The 10,392-nt window shown below is 59.5% G+C and overlaps 1 protein-coding gene across 4 annotated transcripts; it reads right to left on the reverse strand.

Moving 5' to 3' along the window:
- Window positions 1-10,392, reverse strand: LOC123024199 (transmembrane protein 54-like). 4 transcript variants are annotated; one of them, XM_044431625.1, is made up of 6 exons: window positions 10,298-10,392; window positions 4,962-5,155; window positions 3,071-3,130; window positions 2,084-2,272; window positions 1,572-1,706; window positions 1-888 (listed from the first exon to the last, which is right to left on the reverse strand). In XM_044431625.1, the coding sequence occupies exons 2-6, from the start codon at window positions 5,118-5,120 to the stop codon at window positions 796-798; spliced, it is 636 nt and encodes a 211-aa protein (XP_044287560.1). In that variant the 5' UTR covers window positions 5,121-5,155; window positions 10,298-10,392; the 3' UTR covers window positions 1-795. The 4 variants fall into 4 exon arrangements, with proteins under 4 accessions (XP_044287560.1, XP_044287559.1, XP_044287558.1 ...); XM_044431624.1 differs by lacking the exon at window positions 10,298-10,392 and adding an exon at window positions 10,218-10,255; XM_044431623.1 differs by lacking the exon at window positions 10,298-10,392 and adding an exon at window positions 8,873-9,045.

A 10,392-nucleotide genomic window follows, 5' to 3' on the forward strand; every position in this document is an offset into this window, starting at 1 on the left:
ATGTAATAGATTTGCATAGTTACAAAACATCGGTTCAAACTCTCTTTGGCCAGACTGAAGACTCCAGGCTCAATTCCATTCCACAAACAGGCTCCCTGCTCTTCCGACCCCCTTTCCATTGCCTGTTAAAGTTACGATAGCCAAAGCCCGTGTCCTCCAGGATGGCGGCGCTTCCCGTCGAGACACTCCCTGCTTCCCATTGCAGAGTGCCCACCGCTTCGCCTGGGGGGCTGCAGTCACTGCCTCCCCCTGCCCCAGCGTCTCCGTCCTTGGGGTAGCCCTGCAGAGGCTGGCTGGCTGGCTGGCTGGGGAGCCTGAGGCAGCCTCGGCTGCTCGTGGCCAAGGGGATCGTTGCCCTTGTGCTCCGCAGACCCGCGCAGCCCCCAGTGGTGCAGCTCGCCCTCCTCCGGCCCTTCAGCCATCATCGCGGAGTGCGCCAGTGTGGGGAGGGCAGGGAATTGCCCTGCAGGGCCAGCCTCTTAAAACGTCAACGGGAAACGGTTTCCTGGAGTCCAAGAGCCACTGTAGACCTCGCAGGCGCCGGAGCCTCGGCTCTTCCCTTTGTTCGGAAGACTCGGAGAGGCCGGGGAAGATCTTCCGGACCGAAGCACTGGGGCACCAGTGGCGGAGCGCCTCTGGCGAGGAGAGGAAGCGGGGCCCTTCCTTGTGCGGCAGCCCACGGGCCAAGGGCCAGCTGCCCTGTCCCAGCCACAGCGAGGCTCCAGGGCGAAGCTGCCGCCAGGCGCTGGAGGAGGCGCTGCCGCGGGCGGTCGTGCAGGTGCAGCCAGGCGGTCCCTAGAGCCACACGGCCTCTGTGCGGTTCCCCCTCAGGAGGTCGCGGCTCTCGCAGGCGTCTCTCCTCTCGGCTGCGTACAGCTGCAGCGAGACCTTGAAAGCAAGCGGGTGCCCTCAAGCCCTGGCAGGAGAGGCGGCTTCTGCGTGTGCCCGAGGGCCCCGGGCACGTTCAGGGCGGCCCTGTTCTCAGGGTGATCACTGCGCCCAGCAAGGGAGCCTCTCGGGAACCACGGAGCTCCCCGTGACGGGGCACGGGCACGGGCCAGTGCCCATCTCCCCTCCCTGTGACGAGAGCGCAGGAGCGCAGGGCTCGGCAGCTGGCCGGCAGGAGGCGGGTGGGCCCGTCACGCCTTGCTCAACTGACTGCAGCTGGCAAAAACCCTGGCAGGCGGGCGGGCGGGCAGCGCCTCTCGTCTGAGCCTCCCGGACACAGCCTGAGCCAGGAGCACCGCCAGGCTCCTTCCCAGGGGTCCATTCGAGGGCCTTCCACCTTCGCCCCTCCTGAGATTGGAGCATACGGCCGGACGATGGAAGCCGCAGGTCCGGAAGAAGGCAAGGCGTGGCGGGGTGGCGACACTGGCCTGCCCGGCCTGCTGGGCCAGTGCTGCCCGCAGCGAGGGGCCGTGGGAGCTGCAGCCTGAGAACGCACCTGCACTGTATGGGGACGTACTGGGGGCAGAGGGGGCCCATCCAGTCCTCCTCCAAAGCGCAGGCGGAACGAAGTCCGGATCACAAGGACGGGGATCTCGACCACAAGCGGGGGGGGGGGGGCTCACCTTTTTCTTCCGGGTCGTCCTGCAGCAGAACCTCGGGTTCAGGAGCACGAGGGTGACCAGGAAGCACCGGATGCTGAAGATGATCTCCAGCACGTCCAGGAGCAGGGAGAGGCCCCAGAGGGCCAGCGCAGAACTCTGGCGGGTGGGCAGGAGGGGGAGGGCCACGTGAGACCTCCCGAGAGTGCCCCAGCGTTCTCAGACGGGCAGGGGCAGGAAGGGGCAGGGCCGCCAGTCCATTCCAGCCCCCGCCCCCGGCCAAGAGCAGCCTGCCCCACTCAGGCTGAGGCTCACGGCAGTCCCATCTGAGGGGCGGGGGAGCATCCCCCAAACAGGCCCGCGCAACCTCGGCTTCCACGGGCGGACAAGCTGATGCTGGAAGGGTCCCCGGTGGTGGGAAGCGTGGAGACAACCCCCAGGAGCGCAACCTCCCTGGGAGAGGACTGCTCACGTCCCGCTCGGCTCCCTGCCCCGCACCCCACGGCACGCATGCCATGTGCCTGTGGCAGACTTACATAAACCCGGGTGGGGTCGAAGGGGCACTCGTGGGCGATCTGGATGAAGTCCATGTCCGCAAAGGTGCACACGGCCAGGAGGGCGCGCCCCTTGTTGGCGAACGTGGCGGCGATGGCGACCACCAGCCCCACAGCGCAGAACAGCGAGAGGAGGGCACTGGTTGTGCTGAAGGAGAGCACCGCCCATCGCTGCAACGGAGAGGACAGGCCTGCGCGTGCGTCCCTTCGTCAGGGCGAGGCGCCCCTCCCTGCCCCACAGGACGCCCCAGGGGACCGGGCGCCACTGGGCCCCAAGCCCCCGGTGAGCTGCGTGGCCAAGAGGTGGCCAGAGCCCTTTCCTAGCCCCAGTCCAGCCCTCTAATGCCCTCTCCAAACTCGCTTCCCACGCTGGCGGCTTGGCTATTCGAGGAGGTGCTGAGAGCGGCTTTCCAGAGGCAGGAAGGAAAACGTGTCCACTCCCTCCCTTCCTGACCCCAGGCCTGGCAGGCAGGTGATGCCCGTCAGGCGCAAGGCGCTGCCTCGCCCTGAGGGCCCCTGATCTCCCGTCCACTGGGCCGCTCCAGCCTGGCCGCCCGCGATCTGGAAATGCCGGGTGCAAGATGGGCTGTGCCAGACCCTACGGCCCGGCTTCGCCCTTCAGCCCTCACTTCCCTTGAGGAAACCAAGCAGCCCGTGCAAAGCTTCCCCCCGGGAAGCGGCTCCCAGAGGAGGGCTTGTCACGGGGGCAGCACCACCACCACCTCCTGTCCCAGGTGGGGCACACAGGCAGGGCGCCTGCACCCTAAGACGGTGAGCTCAGGGCAGGGTGGGGGCTGAAGGAAGGAAAGGCGGCGTTTTCGGCCAGCCTCAAGGCCAGAGCCTATGTCCTCAACAAAGAGTGCAGGTAGGCCTTCTGCAGAAAGCTGGGTGTAACGGGGAGCTTGGAGGGGTTCCTCGGCTCAGAAACATCACCACACCCCAAGATACCGCAGGAGACAGACGTCCTACCAGCAATTTCTGGGACGCGTATCTGGAGAGAGCGATTGCTGCTATTCCGCAGGAGATTGTCTGCAAAAGGGATACAGAGATCAAGAAATAACGCCCTGAGAACGGCACCCCAAGACAACCAGCAGCCAGCCGCATTGCCCAGTGCACTCATGCCAACAAGCCAGGACTTGTAATCAGGTTATGCTCCGGGTGAACTGAGGACATGCAGTGACATTCCCTGATCCCACTGGAGCCATTGTGCACAGCAGACTAAACAGGGGCCAACAATGCAATGCAGCCGCCGAAAGGGCAAATGCAGCTTTGGGATGCATTGACAGCAGTATCACTTCCAAATCACGAGAAGTAGTAGTTCCCCTATGCTCCTCACTTGTCAGACCTCACCTGGAATACGGTGTCCAATTCTGGGCACCAAGATTTAAGGGAGATGCAGGTAAATTAGAAAGGGTCCAGCGGAGGGCAACAAAAATGATCCAGGGTTTGGAAACTATGCTCTATGAGGAGAGACTGAGCGAACTGGGCATGTTCGGCCTTGAGAAGAGAAGACTGAGGGGGGCCATGATATCCCTCTATTAGTACCTCAAAGGCTGCCACAAAGAGGAAGGTCAAGATCTCTGCTGACAACAGAGTGCAGGACACGGAATAATTCAAGCTGGGACAACCCAGATTCAGGCTGGACATCAGGAAAAGCTTCCTCACTGTCAGAGCAATGCGACAGTGGGACCAGCTGCCTGGAGGGATGGTGGGCTCTCCCACACTGGAGACATTCAGGGAGAAACTGGGCAGCCCCCTGACTGGGGTGGTGTAAATTGGTGTCCTGCCACAGCAGGGGGTGGGCTCGGCGGCCTGCTGGCCCCTTCCAGCTCCACTAGTCCGTGATTCCATGATCCTGTTGGCTATTGCCTTTGCGAAAAGGACTCCTCGGCGGTTGGCAAGGGCCTGCACAAGGCTGCCACGCTCAGGGTTTGGAGCCAATGGCCGCTCAACCTTGCCACAACAAATGGAGATTCCTTTGTAGGGAAAAGGGTGGGTGAAAATGTTGCAGAGAAATGGGGTACATGCCTCTGCAGTGTTCTTGCCAGGGGTACTGCGGAAGCAGTGGGAGAGTTTTGTGCTCTACTTTATTCTGAAACGTAGAACTTGATGGTAATCATTTACTTCCATGGAAGACAGGAAAAGGTATCACAGGTACAGGATGGGGGACAAGTGGCTGGAGAGCAGCACTTGTGAAAGGGACCTCGGGGTGCTGGTTGACTGCAGGCTGAACATGAGCCAGCCGTGTGATGCGGTGGTCAAGAGGGCGAACGCCACCCTTGGCTGCATAGCCAGAAGCGTGGCTCCCAGATTGAGGGCGGTGCTGGCACTGCCCTACATGGCTCTGGTGCGCCCACAGCTGGAGTCCTGCACACAGTTCTGGGCTCCACATTATGGGAGAGGCATAGATAGGCTGGAATTAGTTCAGCGGAGGGTCACAGGAATGGTGGCCGCGCTGGGAGGGATGCCTATGAGGAGAGAGAGGGAACCGGGCCTTTTCAGCCTGGGGAACAGGGGGCTGAGGGGATCTTTTAGTGACTTGCAGGTATGTGAGGAGATGTCATGTGGAGGAGGGCTGGGACCTGTTCTTCCCTGCAGTGGAGGGCGGGACATGTTCCAGTGGAGCAAAGCTCAACCAACCAGGTTTTCAGTTGGATGTCTGGAAGTACTTCCTGACGGTTCGGACCGTAGGATATGGGATGGGCTTCTGCAGTGGGTGGGGAGGCATCAGTAAGGGTGTTCAAGCAAAGACTGGACAACCACATGTTGCTCTGCCCTGTGCCCACAGGGGGGGCTGCTGTTTTGACACACTGGCCCTTCCTGCAGTCCAAGCAAAGAACTGCAGCAGTGCAATGCGTACCACAATGGCGGAGATCACAATGATGATGTTGGAGATGGCGTACTGCAGCGAAATGGTGTCCTGGGGGTTGGCGATGTGGCGCAGCACCGTGCCATGGACCAGGGCTCCAGTGATGAAGTTTAGGTGGCCAATGACGATCAGGATGAGTCCCGTTTTCATCAATAGCTTCTGGGTGCTGCTGGCATCCAGGTTATCTGAAAAGGGGAAACAGCATGTGCATTTCATCCAGCACCACCTGCAGAGGAAGGTCACCACTGCGGTAATACCCATTTCCAGAGCAGGAGCCAGCTGGTTTGAAAAACATCCGAGACTGGAGAATAAAGCATCACTGTGCAAACAGCACAGCATGTTCCGCTTAGGGCACACACGAAGTCCTCCCTCCATGCCAGAGGGGTTCTGCCAGGTCACTCTAAGAGGAGTCGCCTGGTCCAGAAACCTGCTTCTCACAGTGGCCAGACAGCTGCCCCCCAGAAGCCCCCAGCCACGTGCCCCCTCCCAGAGCCTTGGCCCGGCTGGCAGTCAGGAACACGCTGCCTCCAACGTGCCTGCATGCAGACATCAGGACAAGCCCTTCCCACGCCAGAGCTGCTCCAGCCCCACAGTCCCGTCGGTCGTCCTGGCCAGCATTTTTCTCCACTCCGCCATACTCTTTCAGAGGTTCAGCATCAGAACAGGATGCGGCGCTCCAAGGGTGCCCACACACCGCAAGGGCATTTGGACACTGGCAGGGCGATGCGCCGTCCTTTCCCCAGCAGGTCCTGGAACGCACCTGAGCAGAGCCGTTTTTGCAGCTGCTGCTCACTTGGCCAGCGTTTCCACGGCATTCTCTCCCCAGTGAGACTTCACCAGGGTCTCATTCTGGGTTAGTTGTAGCCCTTTGAGAACCCATCGGAATATAGATCAATGCTGGGAAAACAGAATCTTGACCAGGATGACCAGAGTGCCACCTGAAAATAGGGGGGATTGCATAACATTTGCACATGCTAATTTATATGTATACATGCAAATTTATAATTGTTATAATCATGTAATAATCCATTTTTCATTACCCTAATACGGATTACATCACTACATTTATCAAACTGGGTCACCCTTCATTTTCAAGTCCTGTGCGGGGCTACCGCTGCCATTACCACAAGCACGCATAAACGCTTCCACAGGTCCGGATGCTGGTGTAGGCCAGGGATGCACACTCAGGTAAGGATGCCAGGAAGCCGGGCTGCCTGCCGAGGTGGATGCTTCCCAGGCAACCTCCTCAGACTTGGTACCCTGCAGATACATTGGACTTCAGCTCCCACCATCTCCCAGCCAAGATGCTGGAAGCTGCTGGGCCGACTGCCAGTCCAGTCGCCTCTGAACACAGAATGGGAGCAGACACCCTCTTCCTCCGTGCCTCACGCGGCAACATAGCTTGGGCCCACTTCAAGCACAGTGCTGGGCCCGGTTTGGAGAAGGCTGCTCTGAGGAACAGCAAAAGCCCTGCTCCCAGGTGTGTGCGCAGCAGGACATACGTCCAGCGCATGTGCTTTGCGATGTATCGGGGCTGCTGGTGCCCTGAATCAGGCTGCTTAATTTTTGTAGTGATGTTGTAGTTACACTGTTGGCTTCAATGTTTGGAGAAAGACCAGGCTTTTGGACGATAAAGTTATACAATGTATCCTCAAGTCGTACTATGACATGGACTTTGCTCCATTCTCTCCATACATGCCCATGAGTCACCAGTCACTGCAGGGGGCAATGCAAAGATGTGGAACGAACCTGTACAGGCAGGAAGCGACCGGCTGGCCCTGCAGGAACCTCTGCAGGTGCCGCAAGAATGCAAAAGGATAGCCCTGCCCAGCTCAGGGCTAAGAGCCAGCAGAACACAGCTGGAACCTTCACTGTGCCGGGCGGGGACCAGGCCAGCGGGCCCAAGAGGCACCTCGAGGGAGCGCCGAGCGACATGGCAATCCCTCTCCAAACAGGACTGTGTCCCTAAAGACAACCCACTCACTAACTGCAAACAGCAGGCAAGGGCCTCTTCCTGCTGGAGTAGCCCAAAGTCCACAGACATCAAAGGCGTGCAGCAGGGGTGGGGGAGCACCAAGACTTGCGGCTGGTGTGTAGCCGAGGCCGTTTCTCGGCAGTGTCAACAGGGAGGCGCTTCTCAATTCTGCTCTGGGGATCACCAGGTGCAAGACCGTGGACAGACGGCCTCCCCGATCAGCATTTCCTGCAGGACAAAGGCAGGTCTTGTCCAGGGCGAGGGGCTCTCAAGTCACTGCAAAGCTGCATGTGCATCCAAGGCAGCAAACTAGCCGAGAGCGGGCCTATCCACTTACTTTGTACCTGCTGATTTGCAAAGCTGAAGCCCAAAGTGGGGCCAGAGGGGGCAGCCCCGCCCACCCCATCCCCACCTGGGTTTACGACAGGGGTCCTCAAACTTTTTCAACAGGGGGCCCTGTTGGCGGGCTGGTGCTGGTGGCGGGCGTGAGTCGGAGAGGCGTGGGTCAGCGAGGGGGCGGGGTGGTGGGTGCGCGAGGCAGCGAGGAGAGGCAGGGCGGGCGCACCCACGGCGAGGCGAGGCGAGGCGAGGCGAGGCAGTGGCAGGTGCGCGAGGCGGCAGCTTGCTCACTCAAAGATTGTTTTCTGGAGTGAGTCCAAAACCTCTGAGGTGGGCTGGATAAAAGGGCACGGCGGGCTGGATCCGGCCCGCAGGCTGTAGTTTGAGGACCCCTGGTTTACTACATATAGATGGTGCTCACCTGCCCTCTCACAAAGGTGTGTTGACTGTGAGCTGAAAAAAATTTATCCGGGCATGGAGGAGTGCCTAAGACAGGTCAGAAAAATGAACATCCAGAAAGGAAGAGAGTTGAGACAGGGAAATGTCCCCACGTGCAGATTCTAGGTAACATGAGGGGCCTATGATATTAGGCAGCCAGGTGGGTGTGCTGAAGACAGCCTTTTTCAAACTGGTGCCTTCCAAACCAAAGTGCCTTCAGGTAAAGCACTATAACATTATTTACCATATTCTAAACTTGAGAGCACCACTGCACTCATTTCACATGCTAGCAAAGTTATGTTCAAAACCCTACAAGCTGGGCTTCAGCAGTATGTGGACTGAGAACTACCAGAGGTACAGGCAGGATTTTGAAGAGGCAGAGGGACTAGGGATCAAATTGCCAACATACACTGGATCATGGAGAAAGCTAGGGAGTTCCAGAAAAACATCTCCTTCTGCTTCATTGACTATGCTAAAGTCTTTGATTGTGTGAATCACAACAAATTGTGGCAAGTTCTTAAAGAGATGGGAGTACCAGACCATCTGCAAGGAAATGCAACCAATAGATTCTAAAGTGAGAGAGTGAGTGAGAGAGAGGGGGGGGCACTCTGGTGCATGCATATAATCCAGACCTGCATCCACAAGTGTAAGAACCCCGGAGTGCGGGTGGGGGGGGGGGAATCACAGCGGAGAGATTTCAGGCCCCTTTCTAATCCACAGACTATGTTGTAATGCCAGATTCCTAACACGGGAAGAAGCTGAAGCCAAGGCCGCCTAAGGAGTGACCCAGCAGAGCCCCTCTTGCACGGAGGGAGGCCTTCGTGGGTCCCGCCTTTCGACCCGCCAGGAACCCGGGGTCGGAGCGCCGCGGGGACGCCGAGCCGCCCAGAGGCGCGGGGAGCAGCCGGCTCCTTGGGGCAGCGGTGCGCGCTCTTCTCCCTAAGGCGGGCGCTCTTCCCTTGGCGCGCACGGCAAGGCGTTTACTTCGGCGGCGCAGCCCTTTTCCCGCCCCGCCTGCGCCCACGCTCGCGAGCCCCCGCGCCCGCTCTGCCTGCCGTACTGCTAACGCCCAGCGGCCCGGCGGGGCGCGGAAAGTCCGGGCCGGGCCGCTCCACGCCTTGCCTGCGGCCTCGGAGCGCGGCCCACTCACCCAGGCGACACATCTTGGCGGCGTGCGATCAGGCCGGCGCCCCGGGCCGCCCGCCAGTCACGCCGCGCTCCGCCGGCTCATGGGCGCAGCCGCCCGGCCAGCCCGGCCTCCCGAGCCTCTCTGCCTCCTCTCGGCGCCGCGCCGCGCCGCATCCGCGTCCCTCGCCCTTCCTGCTCGCCAGGCTCCGGAACCAAGGCGCGCTCCACCTCCCCTTGCCGCAGGAAGTGTGATTCACCTGTCGGGGCCCGCCCGCGCCGCAGCCCCGGCTCCGGCCCCGGCTGCGGCTCCGGGCGCTCCCGGCTCGCCAGCCGGCTGTGTCGGCTCGCCTGCGTTTGGTCGGGATCGCAGCCGCAGGAGCGCAGGTGCCCCGCGCAGGAAGGGCCGCCGCAACGGAGGGCAGGGCATGGAAAGGGACGGAGACGAACCGCAGCGTCGTTACTGTGGCATGGCATTCATATCCCACGAGCCCAAAGTGGCTCGCGTGGCAGCGAGTTGAGCTCACAACAACCCTGCGAGGTAGGTTAGGCCGAGAGTGGCTGGCCTAGTCACCCAGGGGCCTCCGTGGTCTCCTGGCTCCTTGGACCAACACTGTATCCCCCTGGATTTCTTGACAGCCCTGCAGGGCAGGCTGGAGTGGCTGAACCAGCTTCACGGCTGGGTGGGGGCTTCACCGTGGGTCTGCTTCAAAGGTCCCCTTCAACAATATCATCCAGATAATAACAGCCGCTCAACTTCTCTTCTACCCTTTTCTGCATATTCTGACATTTTGACTGAAGAAGAGACCTGGACATCCCAGAAGCTTGCACATTTTTTATAACCTTTGATGTATTGACTTGTGCCATTCTTGATGCATCAAGAATGCAAAGCAAGGGGCAACAGACAAAGGAACCTATGCACCTGTTCTTAGAGGTACCAACTTCTCCTTTGTGACAACATAACTAGCCCTTGCGGCAACAAACACACAGGTGTTGCTGCTGGAGTGGAACAGCATGCTGGTCCCATATCATGACCATCTCAGAAAACCCACTCACTCTTCCAGTTTCACAGGGTCAGTTTCTCTGTGGAAACCCTGGAGGGCTGCCTTTTGAACTGTCTACAAAGACGGGGAGGGGAGGGCCGGGAGGCCCACAGCTCCATGGGAGTACTGCTTTAGGGCCACATAAGCCCTGTCCAGAACCGAGAGTTCCCCAGTGGTTTCACCAGCAGCCTTGTTCCTTTTATCTTGCTAACTTTTATTTCTTCTTTTATGCCTAGATTAAGCTGATTGCAAAGACACAGACACACACACAGAGACCGAAGTGCACCCCTCCTCTGCCACCCTTTTAGCCTTCCTGCCTCTACTTACACCTTTTCCACGGCTGCTAGGTGGCCTGTGTGTGAACAGAAGAGCAGGACTACAAAGGCGCTTGGGTACAGCGGGAGTACCTTGTGCTCCATGTTCAGGGATTGTCAGTGCCTCCTTAGTTGGTGTCTTTAACTGTCGAACTATTACACAGCCCAGATGAGAGTTTGCTTTCTTT

The sequence above is a fragment of the Varanus komodoensis genome, unplaced genomic scaffold (genome assembly GCF_004798865.1).
Source record: "Varanus komodoensis strain SLA01 unplaced genomic scaffold, ASM479886v1 scaffold221, whole genome shotgun sequence".
In the NCBI taxonomy this organism is placed as follows: Eukaryota; Metazoa; Chordata; class Lepidosauria; order Squamata; family Varanidae; genus Varanus; species Varanus komodoensis.